Here is a 24,061-nt window from a genome sequence, read left to right on the forward strand (position 1 = left end):
TGTAGAGTTATTTTGAGGAATGGCTTGTTGTCGGCTTACAAAGAGCTGTGGAATGTTCTGTGAAGTATTTTTGCAAGCTATTTCCCATTATCTTACTCATGTTCTGGTTTGGGAATGTATTCTAAGGCAGATCTCATTCTTAACTGACCATTTTCAGTGTGGGGAAGAAGAGTCTCTAGTTTTTAGAGTGATTTGCAAGGATGAACTTTTTCCCTCATGGTTAACACTAGATGGCTGCTAAGTAATATTGTGAACTACCCTGAAACAATGCAAAATAAATCTAATGTGTTTTCTTTTACAGAGTCAGCTTCGCCTGTAGGTAGGGAGAAATTGTCCTGACTTTAAGATAAAACTGGAGTTCCCTGGGTTTATCCTATCGCTAGTGAGAGCAACTAACACGCAGAAGTCGGGCCTAGATTAAAATGTCCTTTTTTTTTTTTTTTTTTCTAATTATATTTTGAAAACAAGAAAGGCAAAAAAGGGAAAAACATAAAACATGTTAGAGGCCCAATGTGTTTTCCCCTCTCTGTCTTTATAGACACCCAATAATTAGCTGCTGATACCAGTTTTTTACTACTTATCAGTTCTGTAGTGTGGAGGGTAGGCTGAAGGTCCTACTACAAAATGAGTCATTGTAGTGAATCTTACCAGACTGTAAATCTTGTTTCAAATTTTTATCTTCAGATGGACAAGCGGAAAGATCCTTCTTCTGTGGATGTTACACAGGTTCTCCTAGAAATGAGGAAGTACAGGATGGGCCTCATACAGACGGCTGATCAGCTCCGTTTCTCCTACCTGGCTGTTATTGAAGGGGCAAAATTCATTATGGGCGATGCTTCAGTGCAAGTGAGTACCACTGACCACACAGCCTAGTGTAGTGAGCTGCAGCTCTGGTTTAGCTGTAGCAAATATGCGGGATGAACAGAACAGAAACAAACTTCATATTTCATACTTGCTTTGGCTTCAATAAATTTTGATATTAGGGAGTTCCGAAATACAGCTCTTTACAGTTTGTCACAGCCTAAGGTGTTGTATATAAAAACCTCCAAAAAAGTACCTGTAGGTTAACAGATGGCCTTAACACTGTAATTGGGGTGTAGACTGGCTGCATTGGACTTGTCTTTCATGTCAGATAATAAAAATTTTCTAATATGCCAGAAGTTTAAGTATTGTGATTAAATCCTGTAAGTCTGGTTTATGGTAAGCAGAACTCTAGCAACACGGATTGTATTTTGTGCTATTTAAATTTGCCAGAAGTAGATTAAAATTTCATGTGCTTGTAGCAGATGTCTTCTGTGGACTGGATGTAGCTTAGGTTTGGAGTTCTTGTGTCTTTTTTGTTTGGTTGGTTGGTTTTTTTGTTTTTCCCAATGCAAATGAACAGCCACTCTAAGAATGAACGAAAAGGTAGACAATAAAGACCCAGCCATGCTAAAGGTTATAGTAGCTTACGTAGAGGAGAGCTTAATAGGGCTTTTCCTTCCCTGAAGGAGCAGTGGAAAGAGCTCTCCAATGAAGACCTGGACCCACCACCCGAGCACACCCCACCACCTCCCAGACCACCAAAGCGAACCTCAGAAATGCACAACGGCAGGATGCATGAACAGACAGAATTCTTTCCTAAACATCACGTAGTAGAGGAGGAGATTAGATGTTCGGTCAGCACTGTGGAAGAGATGGTTCCGGATGGCAGAGCTTGTTCATCTGTGCCACTGATCACAGACAGGTAATTAATTTAGTTTCCCACTTTTAACTGTCCCAGGAAGGCTGTCCCCTTGGCTTATGGCATTGAGGGGTTGCAGGACGTTTGCTCATAAATGGCATTTCATACCGAAGGGCCTGAACGGGCCTTGATCGAGTCAGTGTCGTAGTAGTTCTGACCCAAAACCTTTTCAGTAAAGCTCTTAATGCTTATGTTTTTAACTTCACGCATAACTAGGGCCTCTTATGAGATCCTGCTAGAGTAAAAGAAAAAGTGACAGCATAACGAGGTGGTTTAGTCTTGATTTACATGCAGAGTATGTTAAGTTACAGAGGAGCTCTGTCACTACTTAGAGGTGGTATTAGTCATGCAGCTGACAACTAGGCTGACTAGCTTTAGCCGCACTTAGAAATGTGAAATTAGTTGCAAGCTAAGCTACTTTTGATGAAAGGAATAGAAGGGGGCTCATGATCAGATAACTCTTTAGCTGTCATTGTAGCCTAAACTGTAAAGACTAATAAACGTGCAGAAATGCTGCATATGGAGAAGCTGAGGTTCCTGCCTGCCTAACCACTAGATGTCACTCCTGATTTATCGGAGTGGCGTGGAGCTAGTTGAAACCCACATGCCATGGTGTTGCTGGCATCCTGCATGTTAACTAGTTCTATTCGGAATAACCAAATGAATGCCACACAGAACCAAAAAAAATCGAAATTTTAAAAATAGAAATAAAAATCCCTACACCCACCAGGGATAATCAAGGGAAGGTTTAATGTTCCCCTGCTAGATGGTCTCCTAACAAGACATTTTCAGCTTCCCATAGGAATACTGGAATAAAATATCAAATTTTAGTATTTTCCACAGAACTCTAGAGCTTTTTCAACAGATGCAGCTGGCAGCCTTAATATATTTAATTTAGCTGAACCAGTGTGGTGGGGTGTGGCTCTGGGAACTGGAGATTAGTAAAATGTGTTTCTAGTAGTCTGTATTCAAACTAAACCTCCTCTTAATCTCACACAGTAGCGAGGCCGAGGCTGAGACCGTGAGCTGAACCTGTTGTTTCCCTCCAAATTCTGCTGGAGGCAAGGAAATAAAACAGAAATGTTTCAGAACTTTTCTTAATTCTTCGGGGAGGTTGTAGAAGTGAGATACTGAAATTCCAAACATCTTTACTCAAAAGAAAGGAAATCTTGGAAATAGGAATGAATACAAATGGAGGTTTAGCTACAAAAGAAGGAAGTGTTGCAGTGGTAGCATCTCCCTCTTTCTTCCCTCCATGACAATATAATTCTATTACCAGAATATTTGCCTGGAATGTTGCCAGCTAATGCTTTCCATGCCTGATGAAGAGTGTGGATTTAAAGCTGGTGTCTTGTGTCTTAGTAGCTATATAAATCTGAATTTCTCAGTGAATAAATGATTTCCTGGAAATACTTTACAGAGTGTAGTTCAAATGAACGTAAGATGTGTCCAGCTCTAAAGAATTCAGACACTCAATTAAATTCATTTATTATAGTCCTTTGTGTGAGGTTGGACTTGCACTCTCTGGAACTGTCTGTCTTCATTGATGGTAGAGGCTGACTAGACATCTACCTTTTACTTTGCTGAAGTTAAATCCTGCCTTATATGATGTTTTGGGCATACTAGGGAAGTCCAGGATTCGAATCTTGAGCTCCCTCATTCCATACCAGTACTGTTGCTGCAGGATCAGGCCTCCTTTGTGGTCATCGCTCTTGTCCTCGTGTCTGGGACAGTGAGTCTAGAAGGGGGGAAAGTGGAACTTGCTCGGCAGGAGGGGAAGGAGTGGAGAAGTAGCCTGGTGTGAAACGGGGTGGGACAGTTGAGGCTGGAGGAGAGGGAAGGGTAGGAAATGGACACTGTGCTGTTAGAGGTAAGGGAAGAAGTCTTAAGCACATTTGTTTTCCTGCCCGGATGTTCTGGTGTCTGGGATGGGAGGTTCCTGAGTTGTTCTACAGTTAAGCTGTCAGCAGATGTGTAGGAAGTCCCCCTGCAAATCATCTCCCTGCTGGTTACCACCCTTCTGGTTCTCACGGCATGGTGATGCTCTGCTTGCTAAATTCAGCTGGAAGAAATTGTACAGTAGATATAAAAGTTCCTGCTCACTTAAGAGGCCTCTTTGGGTGTCAGGATACTGCCACCAGGATGGAGGTCTAGTATCTACAAAGCAAGCCATGTTTAGAGAGTACTGAAGGAGAGGAGGTCTTCAGTTCCACCACTAAAAGCTCTTGCCGTGCGTTTAGCCACTCTCTTAAGTTCGGGCTGCACGAGCAACCACAGTTCCACAGTTTTCTGGCTTTGGGGGCAGGTGCTTGATTTTAGAACCTTGATTTTCTCCTGGCCTGGATGTAGGTTTAACTTGTGCTGGTTCACTGCTTGTCTCGGTGCAAGTAGCAGATCTGTGATATGCAGCAGGAGTAGGTGGTGTTTAAAACTAAGTCAGCTTATTCTTTGAAGGCCACAAGATACTCCCAGGCGTGGCTTTTGATGACAGGCCCTGTTCTAAACCTGTAATAGCCAGAACAGTAGTAATGGGTGATGGGCTTTGGTTTGTTGTCTGCAGCTCCCAGTGGCAAGAGCTTTCCAGCCTTGTGTTCAGTGGATGAGGCCATGCTTTTGGAGAGTCTGCGTGGCTTCTCTCCTACGTGGTGAACCCAGTACTGAATAGTTATTTCTTTGTCTTTAAGCACTAGTCAAGACACTGAAATTCGGAGGAGAACTGTTGGTGAAAATCTGCGTGTCTCGCCCCACAAAGAAGAGTCGGTGAAGCCAGAAAACTCCGAGGAGGATGATGAGAACATGATGACAACTTGGAAGCCATTTCTAGTGAATATATGCATGTTCACTTTCCTCACGGCAGGAGCTTATCTCTTTTACAGGGTGTGTTTTCATTGATGGACGTGCCAGCAAGATCGACTCTGCAAAAAACACCAACGATTTGATCGGTTTGTAATAAGCTTCTCTGAAAGCAAGCTAATGGAGGCGTGGGAGCCTTGTCTCAGTGGAGGTAGATCTTAGGTTGAAAGGCCAGAACTTTGGTTAGGGCTTAAAGAGAGAATTGATGCACTAGGGTTTTATCTAGCCCTGTGGTCCCAAGAACATAATATTCTAATCTCAGGGCCTTAAAATATTCAGGAGTAAGCAGAGAAAATGCCAAATAGTCTGTTTTCCTTTTTCTTTTATTTTTTTTTAAAAACTAAATAATAGAATTACAACACATTGTTGTTTTTAGCCTTTTCTAAAAAGCCAGTTCTTTTTCTTTTGTGTTTCAGAAAAGCTAGGCACAAGTGAAACTTGCTTGTACTCTCCAAGTGTTGTAACCAAATACATGACTTACATTGACAATTTCCCAAAAACAGAGAAAGAAACCCACATACCTGAAGAATGTAAACTTTTTGGAAGGGGAGGGTGTTGGGGGAGAGGTGTTTGTGGTTGGTTGTTTGGTTTGGTTTGTTTTTGTTTTTTTTTTTTAACTTGCTTCATCGTTAAAGACTGAGTTGTGGGCAGTGCCTGTGGTATTGATATATTTAATCTTGGCATAACTGTTCTTAAAGAGCTTATTGTTTTACATGTGTTTATAGAAACAGGCTTCTGCATTTGCTCAGGGTATCCCAACATGTCAAGCTCTTTGTTTTTTCTATTTTTTTTTTCTTTTTTTTTAATAAGTGTATCTCCTCATTGACTTTTGTTGCACTCTACTTGCACATATGCCTTTTTACATTGCACCATCCTTTGTAAAGCTGTTTTTACTTTCCTATTCTGGGTTAGGAGAGATTGAGGGAAGGGAGAGAAACAGGAAGGGGAGATTCAACCAAAACATGTCCACCAGCATTTTTCAGCTGTGCAGTTGGCATTCAGAAGGACCAGTTCTGAAACCTCATCATTTGGAATGTAAAATGCAGTTTCACTCTACACCTGCTCCAGAAGGAATAGCATGCTTCCTGCAAGGGCCGGAGAGCTAACACGCTTGGAGGCATTGCAGGCAATGAACGGGAAAGCATTTCAATAAATCCAGAGTAATTGATGCCGTGGCAGCTTCCTTAAGACATAAAAAGTTCAACAGAAGACGTGTTGGTCGGTGAACGTATCGGTTGGCTTATGATGCAAGCGTTTGTCTGTTCTGCTTTTTTTAAAGCAACGATTTAAAATACTGGCTTTAGTTCGGCTTGAAGATACGCTCTTCGGCAGTTACCCGACGTGGTGGTGCGAGAGGGGGAGGCTTGCCCCTCTGCAGCCGGGTTGTCGCTGTCCTGAGGCAAGCCAAGCGAGATGGGTGGGTTTGTCCTGTGCCACGCTGTGTCTACGTTGTTTTGCTCAGCCTGGTCCTGTTCTGCAGGCCCGGGACTTGAATAATGTAAAGTGCTTGTAAATAAGGATTTGGGTGCATTGGTGGAACTGTGACTGGAAGTCGGCATTGCGCTCGTCATCTTAGTCAATGCTGTTCCTCTTGTTAGTACCAAATTATTAATAGTTTAAACAGTAATAGCAAAGATTTCTTGGCTTGTGTCATGGCGCAGAGGGTGGGAGTAAACTCACTACTGAAAGTTGTAGTGATTGAAAGGAAGCCATGACAGCTGACTTGCAACAGTGTTACTAATCAGTTCTTTTTATTTTTAAAGTCTTTCTAGATTTATAGCACTTAACCACCATCGCTATGGAGTATCTGATGTAAGTCTCTCTCCACTCCGTATTTATTTTTGCAAAGCTGTCTGTAGGTGTAGCTCTTCTTCAGTGAATAAGTTGGTGAACTGGGTGGGGGGTGGGGGTGGGAGTTATTTCTATTTTGTGTTTTGTTAAGCTTGCATCAAGGGCTTTTCAAAAGTACAATAATAAATCCTCAGGTAGTACTGGGAATCCATACTTTACCTGTGAGACTGTTGGTCAGACCAGTACTTGAAAGGAGGAATGTTGTAATCAGTCAATATTTAGTTATAATATTGGAAACAAGAAAAATGAGTATAGAAAAATGGTAATATATAATGGCTCATCTGTGTATTTAAGATACAGTATGTGATTGCTTTGTCCCCACTATCCTCTCCATCATCTGGTAGAATACTGTTCTAAGGCAACGTTTGTACCCCGTTTGTATTACAATGCATGTAAAGTCCTCTAGTGTCCTGATTAAATACCATGTGCTTGAAAGGTGAAAGAACTTATATTTCTGCTTCCTGATGTGCCCAAATTATATTTGCATGAACTGATCATTAAGTGGCTGTGGTTCAAAGGGTGTTGCTGAAAGTATCTCCGTTCAGCGATAGACTGATTTGGTGTTTATCAGATACCATGTACTCGCCTAAGACTTGGCATGACTTCCTATTGAATTTCTGCGTACTCAGTGTAACCCGGTTGTTGAGCATGGTTCATTTCAGCTGAGTAAGTGTAGTACAGACATTCCAGAGAGTTTAGTAAGCCCTATTCACACCTCACCCCCGGTCACTTCAGGCGAGCACTAGCGCAGTGGCTCCGGGGTCTGACTGGCTGTGCTGCCTTCAGAGCCGCGCGGCGGGAGGGAGAGGAAAGCCTCCTGTGCGAGATCTGCTCATGCTCTGATCTGCAGAAATCCAGGCTGCTGCTGTGGTGGCCCGTTTAAAAACAAAGAAACGAAACCCACTTCCATAGTGTTCCCAAGATGGAATGTTTTAGATTTTAGGCTTGACAGGAAAGCATCCTTCCTTTGAATCCAGAGAAACTCACTTGCAAATTATTCTAGCAAGAAAAAGTTTCTGCAGATGATCGAGTTTTGAACATCCCCCTTCCTACCCATTTCTTTCATCTGTTCCAAATCCAGAACTTACTTACACTGTCCTGGAATAGACAGTGGAATATCCCACAAGCCCAGTGAGGTGTGTATAAGGTTTAGGATACTGAACTGTAAACATTTTTGTTTCGATGTCCTGTATATGTATGTAGTAGTTCGGGTGTGTATATACAGTAGCGTTTCAAAGTGGGTGTATTGGTTAACCTGTTCTTGGAAAATGGACAAACATCCATGTTAAACTTGTTAGAAAGTTAGTGAGCTGCTCTGCTATATGCCTTAAGCAAATATTTACTCATCAGGTCTTTCTTTTTTACAGATTGCCATAGACTAAACTTTTTAAAAAAATAATAAAAAAAAAAACAAAAAAACAAAAAAAAAGCGAAATGTTTTGGTATAATACATTTTCAGGTATCTTGTCTTTTGTGTAAGCCGCTGCAAAGACCTCCCAGGTTATAGTAAAATTGTACAGTTTTTCAATTTCCCATACAAGTTTTCAGTTCTCATTTTAGTTGTAACAATAAAATTCTTTTTTTAAAGAATGTACATGTGAGTCTTACTGCTTCCTGTCTTCCTAGGGCAGAGCTACTGGCTCCTGTTTTGAACCATTTGCAAATGGGGGCTAGCCTGATCTCTGGGGGTTGTGTTGTAAAGTGGTTTAAATGCTGCTGGAGGTGGTGTAGGTCAGAGCTGCACTAGAACAGAACAAGTGAAACAAGTAGCCCGTGTCTCTCCCCGAGCGCACATCTCTCTCCTCTAGTCTTTCACGCTAGAATTTAACTGTCTGAGTATCTTGGCTCAGGAATTGATGTAGTACAGGAAACTGTAGTAACTCTCCAGCACGGCTGTTTTTCTGCAGGAGTTTCAGTTGTGCTGAAGATGAAGCTGGGATTGGGAGGGAGGGGGTAGCGTTACCCCTTGGTGTTGGATGGCTGCAGCCATCTGAGGCCCCGGGGTGTTTGGATTGATTTACCTTTTTGTTCATATTTTCAAGGAAAGGTACACCTGGAAGAAAGGCACTTGAAAGAGAATTTTCAGTAGTTTTGTAAAGTGGTCTTAGCACAGGTGGGGTGAGTTTTTAGGCACTGCCAGCACCATGCCCCTGGCTCCAGCACAGGCACAAAGTTGACTGGGCTCCCCCCTCTCTTTTCCCTTTCCCCCTTGTGCTGAAGAGGAGGAGTAGGGGAGAGGCACCTGGGGGAGGTAGAGAATTTACCAAGGAACTTCTTTCCCCTGCTTTTAAATAAATCTGTAAATTAAAAGCAGAGTCACAGCACAGAGAAGCAGCCCATTAAGTTTTACTTTGCTATAGAACAGCATGACTGAAACAGAGTGGCCCTGCTACTCAGAGCTCATTAGTAGAGACTTCAACTGTGTAAACAAGCTGCCTGTTTGTTTCCAAACTAAATGCCAGCAGCAGAGCAGGAGCTCAGCCTGTTTGCATGGCACAAGCCTGAACCCTCATAGACAGCACAGAGCCGCAGATCAGCTAGGAGGGGTGCAGTTAAATATCGTAATTCCCTCAGGGGGTTTTAGTGCCTTATACCTGCCCACAGTGCTACAAGCACATCAGCATGAAGCACTTGCAGGAACTTGTCTCAAATGTTTTATTAAAATTTTAAAAAACAGTATGAAATCCAACAAATAAATACCAAACAGAAAAGTTTTATATATATATATATATATATATATATGTATAAAAATATATACACACAAAGCCAAACCCTTTCAAGTATTTTACCCAAAACCAGGCTTCTCTTTATGGCTACGCTCACTGAGTTACCCAAGTGTTGAGTAAGGAGCCTGACAAGGGGTGTATGATTATGAGAAGTCCTGATCTATGACTAAATGAATAAATTTTTTAAAAATACAAAAAAATACCCCAACTTACAGACAGCTCTGTATATGTCTGTCAGACCTGCAGATGGCAAATCCAAGACATCCCTTTCTGTTGTAAACTGCTGAGTATAGGCACTCAGTACACATCCTTGTCAGTCCTTGCTTGAACCTGTCTTAAGTTGCAACGATTATGAAGAAATTGGCTTTTGAAGTAGCAAGCTGTCCTTCTGCAACTAAACTGTACAAGGATAGAAAAGCACTAAGCAATGCTGCTAGGTTTTTTTCTAATGTACACGGCAGTTGTAAATGATCTGTTACCTGCCAGTTTCTAGATGGACTGTTGGAGAGGGATCATTCCTGTCCTCTTCGAGAAAGGCCAAATTAATCAAAAACTTTATGGGAAAGTAGATCCTATTTGCCTTACAGTTTGAGCAGGGACAGCTAATTCCAGTGAGATGGGGATTATAACTCAAGTGACAGCCTGGTCACATGTTCTAAGAGATCCTAGTTTTCATTCACCCAGCACTTGGTGTTTCATCATGTGTGGAGAGACAGGGAGGAGACATATTCCAGTCTACTTGATGTAGGCTGCAAACTCTCCCCGCTTTGGAAACAAACTTGTTCTCTGTCAGTATGCAGCATTTACAGAGCAGGGCGTAAGTAAACCAGACACTGATCAACAAAACAAAATCCTCAGGTAGGTACCCAGTTGTGGCTGCGAGGACAATATGATACAGCTCCTCCTATTCTACCACTAAAATACTGTGATTTCTATTTCAGCCTCTTGTTGTACAGCTTCTCTTAATTCACAGCAAATCCTGTCCATTCTCTCAAAGGCTTGCCGTCCCTTTTCACCTATGGAGAAAGAGAAAACACATCCCATGCTGAGGAAGAGAAAGCGGTTAGAAACCCTGCAAAATGTGATACTCTAGAAATACTGCTGTTCTGACCTTGTGGGGAACTAACGAGACCTCTCAATACTGACAAACACATCTCTAAGGGAATAGTTTTCCAAAAACTGCTAGAAGTCACCAGGGAAAGTCAGGCCTTCTGTAAACATTTCCACATGAGTAACCATTTGGAGCATCACAGTTGGAAAACTTGTTTTGCAATACATGTGAATCTGAGTGTTTCTGTGAAGCAAGTCTGGAGATCCCCAGGACTAAGCAGGAATGAATTAAAAGTGTTTTTAGGAAGAACAGAACAGGGAAATGACTGTCTCCTAAGCTGGACATCCTCTCCAGCAGCTGTGCAGCTGAGGAACTGAGCCTGGGCGCTCCTGTGCCCTCACAAATTCTGGACAGGAGCAAAGCGGCACCACTGACATTGCAGCAGCAGCTCAACTCCACTGTAGATCTGTCAAATTCAGGTGAAATAACAGGTAATGAGCCAGTGTAAAACCATTCTGTTTGTACTCTTTACCCCCCCAGCATTCAGAGCAGAGCCGTCTGAAGAATAGGAACATCAAAATGAGAAGTAACCAGTCGGTCTATGGGTGGCTAGAAGAGATTACTGGTCCAAAGAGGCCACTGTTGTCCCGACATATAAAAGTCAGTGAGCTAATCTCAGAGCTAGAAGCAGCTGTACTGTGATCTGCCAGGTTCAAATGTCCTTTTTACAAAATCTAGGAGAAAACTGCTGATGCCAGTACTACTGTTAAGAAGTACTCTGGCAGCACTTTCCGTACTTATCTGCCACCTTTTGAAGAAGTTTCGTGGTTCTTAAAGCACTTTCTCCTACAGAAATCCCTTTGGTCTGGTTCTACAAACTAACTGGGGGGCCTTGGGTTATTATACGTGATACAAAGTTTATCTCAACTGTATGAAACATTTCCATCATCCTAGATGTGTTCAGGCTGAACTTCAGGCCTGTTACGGTTCTGCACTATTTCACATTATTTTTTCAGAATCTGTATTTTGAGGTTGTGTGAAAGACTTACCAAAGGACAGCATTGTTTCCCTGGCTGCATTCCTAACCTCCTCTGTTTCAGACTGGCACAGGTGGGCAACCTGCTCAATACTCTCAACACCCTGTTTGAGAAAAGAAAAATTTGTAATGGTAGCTTTTCAACAAGCATTTTGATGAACATTCTTTGCAATGTATCAGCTTGCAGTTGATTTTTCTGAACGTGATCTCACCTCTGCTCCTTTCTCTCTTGTTTTAGGGCATGAAAAAGGACAAGAGTTCTAGGGCAGGGGTCAGAGCTGCAGGGCCATTAAGCTAGCATAAACCAGTGAGGACCTTCGCTCAAAGAGTTAATGCAGGTTGTGCAAGGACAACAGTTGCTTTGCAGATCTGACTGAGAATAAGACTCATTTGTTGGGCCTATCTTGTGCCTACATGTTTGTAGAAACTGTGCTCACAATAATCCCTTGTGTGCAAACTTATTACAGACTTGTGGCTGTTGGAAAGCTTTGCATCTGTTCTGACAGTTTCTTATAATAGCAGTGCAAATAATACTTTTATTTTCTGACTATAATCAGCTATTGTTAAACAAAAATGAACTGACTTAACTTTAAATTTCTCCAGTTAAAGCTGACTCCATATATAGCTGACTGTTGCTCATTTTCCTCCATGCTAGATGCCCCCCAGTCAGACAGTGTCTGTTGTCCTTCATCACTGACAATATTGCAGGAGTTAGAAAACATCCTTCCTGCCATTGTACGGTGCCTGTCAGATCAAACTGAGACACTGCAAGATGCCTGCAGCTCCCTCTGCCTGCTGCCTTTTGAATAATAGCATTAATAGTTTGGCAGCCAAAGAATTCATTAATTCCAACTAGAAGGAAGCCGGAAAAGCAACCCTACCAGCTTAAAAAAAAAAAAAAAAAAGTTAAATAAATGTTTACATCTACCAATTTTGGCCAGACACACACAGCAAAAGTAGAGCTGTAGATACTTACTCTGAGGTTTTTAAGAGCCAAACATGCACCTTGCTGAAGTTTTGTGTCACAGTCAGATAAAACATCAGTGTAAAAAATGAGAGCCTAAAGGAAAAAAAGAGAAGAAAGAAAAAAATAGCAGAAAGGGTTTGTAAGCTTAAGCATAACCGAGCACTAGAATTCAGAGTGCCATCAGCACTGTTTTACCCATCTTAACTTGAACAAAGGATGAAGACAAATCACTTGAGCACTGATGTAGTTTAGGTTCTAGCGAACAGATTAATGGGTGTGGAGAGGACAATAGTGCTACTCGGGGATAAACCAAATTCCATGTCTTCCAGCATCTATCTAGAAACCCCGGTAAGAACTGTGGTCTTCACCTTTTCCCTAAAGTTCTTGTTTGCAGCTGCACGGCAGAGGCAGGATGTGGCTGCTTTGCTGACGCGGTGGTTGTCGTCCAGCTGCAAAATCCCAAGTAGCCGTAAAGTCTGTGGTAGAGGTTGGAGTTTGTTCAGTCGCTTTCCTTTCAATTTTTTAAGAGTCTTCAGCCGCCCAGGGCACTGGAGCTCCTCGATGAGCATTACTGCAAGCAAAAGGACTCGGCCTCACTAGCTGACAAAAGATGACGTTACCAAGAGAAGACAAACTCCCCCCTACTCAGTCTCCTTTAGCCACGGGTGGTTACTCGCGTGGCCAGTGAGCAAGGCGAGCCTGGCAGGAGGCAAATCGGGCCGCCGGCCCCTCTGGCCAGCCTGGTGTCAGTCCCTCCCCATCTGTTTCACCCCCCCGCGGGGCGGGGCCGGCCCTGGCTCTCCCAGGATCAGTTCCCCGGGCGCAGAGATGCCCTGGGCCTCGTAGGACCCGGGCGCCCCGAGGAGAACGTGGAGTGCAAAGCAACCCCTGCACCTTCGGAGGTGAGGACGAGCGGTCTAGTCCTACTGTAAGGAAAACACAATCAAGCACAATACTTTTAAACATCCCAGAAAGATCTGGCTGTACTGGTCAAAGAGAAAACTCTCTTTAAAAAAATACAAAAGCGGGCACTGGATTTACAGTGCCAAGTTGAAGAATATTCCAGGTCTTTGCACGGACTAGCGAGGCACAAGTTCTTCGTCCCCCACCAGATGAGTCATTTGCATCAGACTAAAGATGCAGCCAATATCAGGACTATTTTTAAAATAATTATTTTCTGATACAAACTAAGTACTTTCACATGTTGGGCTAGGCTTCAGCAAGACACTGGCTACCTCGTGCTAGAAAACGCACATTAGTAACCTCTGAAATTTTATTGCCATTATCTGTGTCTGATTACAGCTGCGAGTCACACAAAGCTACAGACAGTTTCTCAGCCCTTGAATCCAGCTGCAGGTTGCTGCCAACTTTGTTTCTGCCTTATCTTCAGAATATCACAGAACTCACTTTTTAGGGCACTTAAGATAAGCCCATCCTTCACACCTCTGTTTTATTTCTACCCAGTTAGATATGGGAGTCAAGCGTGTCTTTCCTGTTCTAATCAAAATTACATGGGCATAAGGGGAATTAAAATGGCAACAAATTGTCAATGCAATGGTTGGGCTCTTTTCTGTTCTGAAAGCATATCTTGCTCTCCAGGTTACTACTCAGCAGCCAGCTGCTGGGCTCCTCAGTTCAAGAGAACTCCAGTTCAAGTACTGCCATCACCTTCTTTAGCAAGTTTTCCCAAGTGTTTCTCCAGGCTGGTGATGTGGTGTTCCTCCAGGTAGTGACAAAATTGGAATAAAGTAACCAGTTCTGTTTGGAGGTACAGAGAGGGGAGCAACCCATCACAGGTGATGATCTGCTCTAGCAACCTCTGCAACACTGGAAGTAACATGGAAAAGAACAAAGGAGAAAATAAAAGGTTTGTTAGATGTAAGCTGCTTAAAACAAGTAATTAAGAGTTTTATTTTTTAAATGCACAAGGACAATTTTTAGCTATGCAATAAAATGAAACCAGAGTGGTCTTGTGCTCAAGGGACAGACTGGTACCTGCTTCTAATTGACCAGGGTATTTTTCCTTCACTTTGAGCATCATTATGTATTTGAGTGCATGACGGAATCTTTCTGCTGAAGCAAACAAGATGCTGCCAGGCTCTGCAAGATCACTCCAGATTTTCAGATAGTGTTTCTTCTTTTTAGTCTTCTGAATAACTGAAAAAAAAAAATATTAAAAAATCACATTTTAAAAAGCCAGTGAGCTCTCACAGATTTTGGATTTTACATGAGAAATTAGGCACCAGATGGCACATCTAGAGATGTGTCAGCATTAACTTGTATTTGCATTATATAGATGGTTTTGTTCAAAGCTGGAGATTTGCTGCCAGTATTTTAACATCTGCAAGCATTGATTTCACCAAGCTTGGGTTGAGCTCCTAAACTGTCATTACAAGACCCGAAGGAAATGCCTAGCAGCTCTTCTGCCTCTTGTTATTCATTTTATCCCAGAATCTGAGTCAAGTTTCAGAAGAACTTTCTGTGAGTTTAACTGCTTCCACTTCTGCAGCAAGAGATGTGCCATTTCCAAGCATTTTAGATCCTGTTGTACGTATCTGCACAAGTGGAGCACCCTGAACCTCAGTGCACAGGCTGAGGCAGGCTTTCTTTTCATCAAACACTTCAGAAGAGCACTTGAAGCAATACCCCACGGTTTCTTGCTATCATTTAAACCCTATCAACCCTCTTACCTACAGAGCTGTGGACCTTGTGTTCTGCATTTAAGACTCCTACACTTTCCTCATCACGTTGTACCGAAGGCCCTTTGGAGCTCCACTCCAGGGAACAGTTTATTCTCACATCCTTCAGGATAAAATCTGCCAGCAAATGCTTCCAACTAAAATTTGCATTCTTGCCACCATATTTACTGAGATGAGAACCAAAGCCTTCAAAGTCTCCCATTGTGCCTTTATCATTTTGTCATATTCAACAGTCAATGGAAGAATTTAGTAGTGGGAAGGCCTGAGAGGGGAAAAATTGCACACCAAACTTTTCTTGCAAATACGTACAGAATTTGGGCTGTTTGCTTACTAAGTAAAAGCACAGATATAAAAGAGGATTTTATTAAGGCTATTCTGCTGTTCTTTGACTACAATCTCCATCATAACATCCCTGTTTCTAATATATACCAGTTCAGCTACTATTTCTTCAAGACAAACTTCTTCAAATCTTTTCCTTCCTTGCAGGGGAAAAAAACAAGCAAATGATGAGCCCCTGTTTTTTCTAAGAATCTAGATATAAGAGCTGTTTTAATTATGTGAACGTTTGTAAGGAATTTAGAATGAAACCTTGACGTGTCTGGGGAAGCTCAGAGTTACCTGTACCTCTCACATCTCTGGCATGCCTTGGAATAATGCAGTTACTCACTTTCTTCAACAGACATATCCAAGACATCCCCCAGGACTCGTGTCTGCTCTGATACTTCTTCCAGAATGTTCTCCTGGACAACCTGGGCTACATTTGGTGACCTCAGTTTCTGAAATGCAACATACTTATCTCAGTAGCTGAAACAAACGCAGTATCAAACTCAAGATGAATGAGGATTTGTTTCTTAGAATCAAACTGCTAAAATCTGTGAGAAAGCACACCAGCTGCTCTCAGGCCTCTTTTCCCCTCACAGCACAGACAGGTCACTTCTGCGTGCAAAGCTGCTCAGCAGAACAGGATAAGTCACATTCTGCAGGGACAGGCTGTCCAGCATTTGACATTCTTCCCTGCCCCTGTCCCTTGACAACTGTGTGGCAGACCACTGCTAAGAGTTACACTGTCCTCTGCTGCCCATCCTCAGCAGAGCTAATACTCTGAGGACAATAATGGGCTGGAACACTATAACTAAAATTAATTGAGGAATGAGGTCTCAAAGGGAGATAAGAGTTCTTTTTTGCCCTACTGCTACCAGTTTCTTTCTAGTAGTAGCAGTCTGTCTTTCATTAAAAAATGATCAGCTGTTGTCGATACACAATTCAACCCAGATCTGTCCCTCTGCATTAGCAGCCTGCTTTGAGCACAAAGGTAGTTCTTAGAGCTTCAGCAAAATCCAGAGGCTGAAAAGAAGCAGCAGAGTTTCATATGACATGCTCTGTGCATACACATGTATACAGAGCATTTTTTGGACTCCATTTCTATTCTGAGTCTTTCTGATTTTATAAAAGAACCAGCTACATATTCACTTTTGTCTGTAATCAGAAACAACAATTGTAACCAATGCCCAGGAAGCCCACAGGCTATTCCTCACCTGTAAAAGACCTTTGCACAGCTTCAGGTGAGTGATCAAAAGTGTGTCCAAGTTGTCATCACCAGTAGTTACATCTCTTGTTTCTGTTCTCATGTCACAGCTCACGGACTGAAGCGTGTTGTCATTGTATGTGCTGTTGAGATGAGGGGAAAAAAAAAAAGTTAAAACTCTCATCACTAAATAAATATGGAGATGTGCAGTCTCAATAGTAGCCTTCAAGCAAGTTTCAAAAGTACAAACCAGGTGGCATTTAACAGATAAAACAATATTTTATTGCATTTATAACACTTTTTAAAACCTTAAGAACTTTATTTCTATAACTCATTCTAGGACAGTAATACCAGATCAGCTGATCCCACAAAATCACATTTTGGAGAATCAATACTAGCAAAAGATAATGTGAATTGAGTTGCTGGCTCATTTGCAGCAGCTGACCTGCAAAAGCAGCACATCTAACAGACCCATCTCTTGGTGTTCTCCCAACTCAATGATACTGGGAGTGTAACAAGTCCCCCAGGATCAGGTTTGTAACTCTGGAACACAAGTTTCAATGCTACGCAACTTGCAAAACTGAATTCAAAAGAAAGAACAGGTAGAAGAGGTGTGTAAGTTACTCATAGCTCTCTCCCCAGCTAGTGCAGGACTGTTCAGCATCACCCAGACAAGCCTGTTTCCTGCAGCCTGCTGCTAGCAGCCCTACATGTTAAGACTTCCATCGTATCCTGCGGGTGTCCTTCTGCAATATTTTCTGTAAGTTCAGTTTAAGTTTTCTGCCATTTCAATTCAGTAAGTATTCTGAATTATAAATCTCAGAGTATTCAAAAAAATGGGTTTCTATCCTGGATCTTCATCCCAAGAGCAGCTCTGCACAACTGTTATGTAGCCAAGTATAGCAAATCGGTATGAGTTCCTGGGAGGAGCCTCCTTAGCCCTTTCCCTTGTCCCCTGTAACTAAGCGCTGCAGATACATACCTGATACTGGCTGTTCTTATGCTTCCAAATAACGAAAGCTCATCAGCACTACAGTCAGCATTTAAAAAGTCAAAACTTTCCAGTACTGTCTCCACCATTAAGCTTTCCATGGATGAATGTTTGTAATGAAGCATCTTTAGCTGCTGATGGAATGGAAAGAAAAATGTTATTTGCAGTTATCAAGCCATTTTGCATGAGTTTGTTGCTGTCTTTCAAATCACTCTTAATAACAAATCAGTTTGCTGTTAATCAGTTTGAAAGTTAACCCTTGGTACAGCATTTTGATCTCAAAATAACATTGTTAATTAAAATAAAAATATGCTTCGATATTTTAATCTGTCTGTATTCCTCTTTGGATTTCCATGCCTGTTAAAGCAGATATGCGAGCTGATTATCTCTGCACCTTCTGCCATTAGTGCAATTTCACTTACTCCCTGTTTCAGATCTAGAAGTAGCAATCTTAGGGGTCTGTTGCATTCCACTGTAGTACCCAAGAACTTCAACAGCAGTAGTAGAATTTCATGGGGCCAGTAGCTTTCTCTCCCTTGGAAAGGCTGCTTTGAGAGCACCTGGTTCATTTTTTAAATTTCTATTATTAAGGTGGTTGCACTGGAATATGAAGTCAGTGCAGTTTTGCTAATGTTATTTATAATTCCAGACCTTAGATGAAGTCTTACAGTGTCGTATCTCCCAAGTCTGCACACTGACCCCATGTACTACCAACACTACCAAATTTGAAATTTAACCCACTGCTTGCAGAAAGCTCCAGGACCTTTCCTCTAAAGAAAGAAATGTTTTCAGCATCATATGTCTTGTCAGGCAGACTGAACTGCCTGCAAAAGCTAGGTGATCCTGGAGAAACATCAGGTTTGATGAACCAATGCAGTCATCTCAAGCTATACTAAATCCGAAGAAGATAAAAAAAAATGAGAAGGAAACCAAAATGCAGAGGCTCTCACATATAGTTCAGATTCTGCCAAATCCACACTGGTTTCCACCTGGACTGCATGCAGTTTCTTACTTTCTTTTTCCGGATTACTGATCTGCACACAGCGTTTGAAGGCTCTCCTCTGGAGCTGCCGCTCAAAGCTGCCTTTTCTGGGTAGGGCCTGACCTCTGGTGGCCAAACTTACTTTCTGGGAACATGCCACCGATACATCCCTAAATCAAATTCACCACAGGGTCACGGAACTTCTACACTTTTAGGAGGAACAGTGGGAGCTACGCTATCTGCCAAGAGTGAAACACTACCATACCTTTAATTTATCCCTCAGAGATGAAACCTGGTATTCCAATTTCCCCAGCTGGGCTTGCCCCACATCATGTAATTTCAGCAAATTTAGCACTTCTTGAAGAGTCTTATCAACCGACTTTGTACATCCATCTAGTTTTAGGTCGTTTGCAGCATTCAGGCTTCTCTGGCTAATATCTTCCTGCTCTGTCAGATGGCAATTTCTGGTCTGGTTGAAAGAATCTCTACTACCTTTGTGACAATGCAGAAGACTAGGTGGGTTATTTGGAAATCCATCCACACACGGAGTCTTCTTCAGGATATCTAGAGTTGTGTGATTTGGAAGAGGACGCTGTCGCTCTTCTGCACAAGTCTCTTGAATAATCACCAATGGCAACGTCCTATGGTCTAGAGCTGGAGTTGTATTTCTGGATTCTGTCCCTTTCTGGTCCTCAGAGCTGAACGAGTCTGCCTCACTTGTCTCTGCAGGATTGTGAGGCTTGCTCCTCCCGCGTACATCAAAATCACAGGCAGCCAAGTAGCTCAATATGCTGGGAGGCTGAGCTTCATCACTCACATCCCCTTGGTTCTGCCTTTGTTGCAAAACAGACTGCAGCAAATAGATTCATAGGTGAGCACATAAACAATTGAAAAGCATGAGATAGCACCTAAGACAAAGAACTACAGTTTCCTGTTCTTGGAAACACATGCACCTGAACTGGTCAAGACCACAGGGCTCTAGACTTGATGTTAGGGGAACATACATATGCTGTGATTAGTATTTGAGATGTATGGCAGAATTAACAGGATCATATAAAACAACCATTAAAACAAAACCCTCTCGAATGAGTGCAAGAGGACAGGGTTTTCTATTCCCCTGGGCTACGCTTGGCAAAAAGTGGGGTTGAGGAAGAGGAAGGCTTCCTTCACATAGCACCTCTAAGATGCCATTCTGCTTCATGGCTACTGAGACAGACTGGTTCGTAGTTTGATTCCCACCATAGACTATTAGAGCAGATGCCCACACCCCTACCATTCTGGAGGCCCAGAGGAATACTTGGAAGGTTTTTTTTTTTTTTTTCCTTTTACAAAATTTAAAATGGAACTCAAAAGAATAGGGGTTAATATATATTATATATATATATATATATATATAAAAAATAAAGCCCCAAAATAAACTGCAAAGGCCCTGAAGTGCTACGTTTTCACATTTCTGAGTGTGTTCTTCAATAGCCTCATCTAATCCAAAAATCAGGTCCTAGGCCTGTGCTTTTCATTTTGCTTTCCTCAGCATACTCACCAAGTAGTATTTCTCTCTGAAGCTGGGAGTATTTGGTGGGGTCCAGTTGTATAACGAGCTCTTCCTGCTACCCACAGAAAACTTGGCAGTGGTTCCAGGTGACAAAAACAGGTTCTCTGTGTCAAAGGGGCTGTAGCAGAAGACAAAGGCCTAAGCGTCAGTAAGACCAGAAAGCACAGAAATGCTTAGCAGCAGGAACAGCTGTTCGGATTTGAACTGTGACAGTTGGGAAACAACACGGGGAACAAAAAAGGAAACTGCCTCCCTGACCAATATCGTTGATTGCACCAGCAGAGAAAGATATAGGCAAAAAGGTTGCGTATTTTACACAGAATTCTCGACACCCTTCAGACAGAGACCTGTGCCACAGTCTTTGGAAGAAGAGTCCAATGGGCCAAAAGTCTGAAGTGCTCTCCATCCTTCTGCAGTGCCCTCCACGGGCACCGGTGCTGGCAAGTACAGCACAGGCTGCCAGCCACTAGCCAGACAGTGAGACACCCACCATACCAGATACAAAGGAAACATAACACATGTAATAAAGAAAATCAGTCATTAATTTCCCTCCTGCAGAGCACAGATTACCTGAAAAAGCCACTAAAAAACTTTGTTATCCTTCAAATATTAATAAACAACTCCTTTGGCTGGCAGAGGAAGCTTGTACAGCAGTATATGGTGAGTTACATGGTTCATACACTCATGGATGAGTCCAGTGACAGCCCCAGAGAATACTGGCTATGGTCTACAAGAGTTTGGCAAGTCCTGCTCTAAAGACTTCCCAATTACCTACTAAATTAGAGCCGTTAATTTCCCAACTCCTTTGCAAAGCAGTCTAAGGAGTCTCGGACGAACTGTCTCCCAAAATGCAAGTCAGATAACCAGGAGAGGGAACAGATATTTAAAGTAAATCAAGTTTGGTTTTTCTACATGTTACTTTTGTTCCCTACTGATATGCCTTGTGGTACCAAAAGAAAGTTTGTTTTTCCACTAAGAACTAGCATTTTGAAAGAAAGTTAGCTGTCTATAACAAATCTGTTATCTCATAAATATGAACATAATGACCAAAAAGTCAGATAAAGTCAGCTGCATTTAGCTGTACAATCTAGAACAACTAGAAGTCTGAAAAGGGAAATTAACTTCTCTCTAGCAAAAGTTGAAAAGCAGAGCTCAAATTCTCTCTAGCTTCTCATATTGCACAGGGACAATTCTCAACAGCATCCTGCAGTGCAACACATCACTGTCTTCCTCAGCATGGAGGTAAAGCTCTGTGAGCTTGCCTAATACAGGTTAATTGGCTAAATTAACTGGTGTCACCCAGCTGGGGTTCATCAAACAGGACAGTTCCATGGAGTCACATTAACAACCATCTGCATTGCCTCACTATGCAGAAAATAAATCAGGTTTCTGACAGCATGAGCCTTTTAGCCAAAGCCTGCTATATTTACTGAAGGAAGCAAATTACTCTCATCCATAGTAATCCTTAGGAGGAGTCACAGGGATCCATTCCTCAGATTTTTCATTTTTAGCTTTTAATATAGCGATGCATTAATGCAAAATGACACTTTGGAGGAAAGGGGCAGGAATAACACACTAAATCTGTTTTGCCCCTTTGACAATTACTGAAACCCTCTAGCAAAATACAGCTATAGAGCTGCCCTCCAAGCAAGCACATGCTCCCTGTTACTGCAAGATAACAAGTTGAGAGAGCAAAGCAAAGAGTGAAAGAAAGCATGAAGTCTGCTCTAAAGCATGTATTTTCTCTCGGTTGTGAGCTCTTTGGACATGATCCATCACCTTGCTCCACATTTGTACAACAAACAAAACATCATACTGGGACAGATCTATGAATCCATCTCTCTCAACAGCTTGACATTGACAGAAGCCAGTAGAGGACATTCAGGGGAAAAGCACATGAAATAAGTCAACTATAGCAGGCTTTCCCAAGAGACATCCTCAAATTTGGGGCAATCTATGGCTTGGATCTGTCAGGCACCAGACTTTGCAAGCAGACTATTGCCTTTAAGTGTCACATGCTTTTCTTTAGTTTATCTACTCACTTCCTGAAACCACTGACACAAAATTTCTCTGAGTACCTGCATGAGTAACTACCTATTCACATAAGTTTTCATCTATAAGAGCAAGACAGTCAGTAGGTATATATCAAAAAAAAAAAAAAAAAAAAAACAAAAACAAACCCAAAACACAACACACAGACTTTCCTTTTTCATTCTCCCTTAAGGTTTTTGGTTTTTTTTTTCCCCTCTTACTTCACGAAACCTTGTGAGCCAGGCCAGCACACATTCAAAGCTGGCAGAAATCACAAGAGAGGTTCTGGCTGGATGGTACCCTTAGATCCCAGTACGGGCTGCTAACTGAAGTTCTGAAAAGAGAATACAGGCTTTCTCTTTGTCCTTCATGTGAGAGACATAATTCAGACTGCTGTTTAGGTTGGCAAAAAAATCAAAGTCTTCTGCCAAACTGGCCAACAAAGCTGTTCTGCAACAGGCTCAAGCTCATTCACACTCATCGTGGCATAATCTATAAAGGAGTCGAGGGAACTTTTGTTAGAGCCCAGAAGACTAGTGGCTTATTTAAAGAAAATATACATTTAGAAGTGGAATGGTGATCTACATTTGGATTTATCACAAAGCAGGTCTAGATTGGAAGCTTGCCTCTCAGGGAAGTTTGGGCAAATCAGCTGGATTTGTTTACTTATTCTTAAATCAAAGAAAAAAGCAGCTGTTATTTTGAGTGCTTTATCTTTGAAAATAGAAACACCCTGAGTTATCACCACACAACTTCTCTTTTCTGTAAACAACTTCAGCAGACAGGCTCTCAAAGAGGAGGAGCCTTCCAGTGCTGAGCAGAAGTGTTCTGGAGAATCCACTTGGTAGGGTACCAAGGCATTGCACAAAACTTAAACACAGCAGAGACACACAGCCAGAGTTTTCTCCTACACTGAAAAATTCCAAGTGGGGATTAACTCCCAAAGAAAACGTGTCACCACTAACCCTGCTCCCAGCTCAGCTGTCGCCAACTCTGAAAGCTGGGTGATGGCTGTCCCAGATGCCACAGAAGTGCTCATCTTGCAAGCCAAAAGCTGCCCTCTGAGTTGCAAGCTACTGTAACAATCAAGCGTCAACGTAATTTAAACTGTATTTTTTCTAGAAAATTTAGTCACAAATACCATTTGCTTTCGAGATGTAGGCTATTATTGGAGAAACTGCAATATCCCAGAATAGTAAGGGGTTTTCTTTGTACAGTCCTTTTGTAAAAATATTTTATATGCGTAATTATTTATGCAAGTTATTGACAGCGAGCAAAGGCAAGCAAGTAGATCCAGCAAAAGTATATTAAGTCAATCTATCTGTTAGATGCCATTTGTAGTGGCTAACGAGAAGAAGTGATTTATTTGAGACTCCACTATGAACGTGCCATCTCTGGGTACAGCACTTCCCCTATTAGGGCAAGAACAGATTTTATACCCAGTTCAATAAAGAAAGTACGTCTCCTTCACTGTGCAGGTGAAGCTTCTTAAGATGTCAGGCTTGAAGTCAGGGAAAAAGAGACTTCCCTTACAAGAAAAGCATCTCTGTAAGCAGAGGGCTCTTTCCGCGCTGAAACTGCGTATAGAGCTTTTGAGCATTTTACACCCCGATTAAATCCAATGCAAGTTTTGGTGGTATGTGTTTGTTACAGGGCAAGAGATGACAAATTAAGGCATCCGACTTTGCTGGGGATGTATGAGAACCCATATATCCTCCCATGCCCCTCTTCTCCTTCCATCCCCAATATCAAGGCGTGCAAACATCAAAACAACAGAATATTTTAATTGGCCTTCATTTAAAAGGGCTGTCATTTTAAGAGCTTCTTTTACTTAAGAAAAAATAGTTATATAATGCAACTTGTCCCATCCCCACTCCACACGGTTTTCAGTAACTCTACCACGAATGACTCTGCTTTCATATTCAAAGGGGAATATACACATCACTTGGCATGAGTAAGAAGAAGTTTCCTATGGCATATAATGCAAGATCACAGCAAGCGTCTGGAATGAGGGTTTATTACTCAACTAATTAGCGGCTCAGCTTCTCAAATAAGAAAGAGAGGCCTCAAAAGT

General features: G+C 42.0%; 2 protein-coding genes across 11 annotated transcripts in view; one reads left to right on the forward strand and one right to left on the reverse strand.

The window, feature by feature from the left end:
* Positions 1 to 8,021, forward strand: part of PTPN1 (protein tyrosine phosphatase non-receptor type 1) — a 46,207-nt gene extending 38,186 nt beyond the window's left edge. For both annotated transcript variants that reach the window (XM_042800731.1, XM_042800732.1), the window contains 3 exons: positions 685 to 846; positions 1,491 to 1,726; positions 4,408 to 8,021. In XM_042800731.1, coding sequence (XP_042656665.1) covers positions 685 to 846; positions 1,491 to 1,726; positions 4,408 to 4,615 — 606 coding nt within the window. In that variant the 3' untranslated portion in view covers positions 4,616 to 8,021. The remainder of the gene's footprint in view (positions 1 to 684; positions 847 to 1,490; positions 1,727 to 4,407) is intronic.
* RIPOR3 (RIPOR family member 3) overlaps positions 5,152 to 24,061 on the reverse strand; it is a 55,103-nt gene continuing 36,193 nt past the window's right edge. For 8 of the 9 annotated variants that reach the window (XM_032993633.2, XM_032993631.2, XM_042800729.1 and 5 more), the window contains 11 exons: positions 19,945 to 20,074; positions 18,670 to 19,254; positions 17,414 to 17,556; positions 16,442 to 16,574; positions 15,574 to 15,682; positions 14,203 to 14,364; positions 13,876 to 14,034; positions 12,576 to 12,778; positions 12,217 to 12,300; positions 11,254 to 11,344; positions 5,152 to 10,169 (listed from right to left, as the gene is read on the reverse strand). In XM_032993633.2, coding sequence (XP_032849524.2) covers positions 10,069 to 10,169; positions 11,254 to 11,344; positions 12,217 to 12,300; positions 12,576 to 12,778; positions 13,876 to 14,034; positions 14,203 to 14,364; positions 15,574 to 15,682; positions 16,442 to 16,574; positions 17,414 to 17,556; positions 18,670 to 19,254; positions 19,945 to 20,074 — 1,900 coding nt within the window. In that variant the 3' untranslated portion in view covers positions 5,152 to 10,068. The remainder of the gene's footprint in view (positions 10,170 to 11,253; positions 11,345 to 12,216; positions 12,301 to 12,575; positions 12,779 to 13,875; positions 14,035 to 14,202; positions 14,365 to 15,573; positions 15,683 to 16,441; positions 16,575 to 17,413; positions 17,557 to 18,669; positions 19,255 to 19,944; positions 20,075 to 24,061) is intronic. The other variant, XM_009968346.3, reaches the window with a different exon arrangement.

This window comes from Tyto alba, unplaced genomic scaffold (genome assembly GCF_018691265.1).
Source record: "Tyto alba isolate M040663 unplaced genomic scaffold, T.alba_DEE_v4.0 Super-Scaffold_33, whole genome shotgun sequence".
Classification (NCBI taxonomy): Eukaryota; Metazoa; Chordata; class Aves; order Strigiformes; family Tytonidae; genus Tyto; species Tyto alba.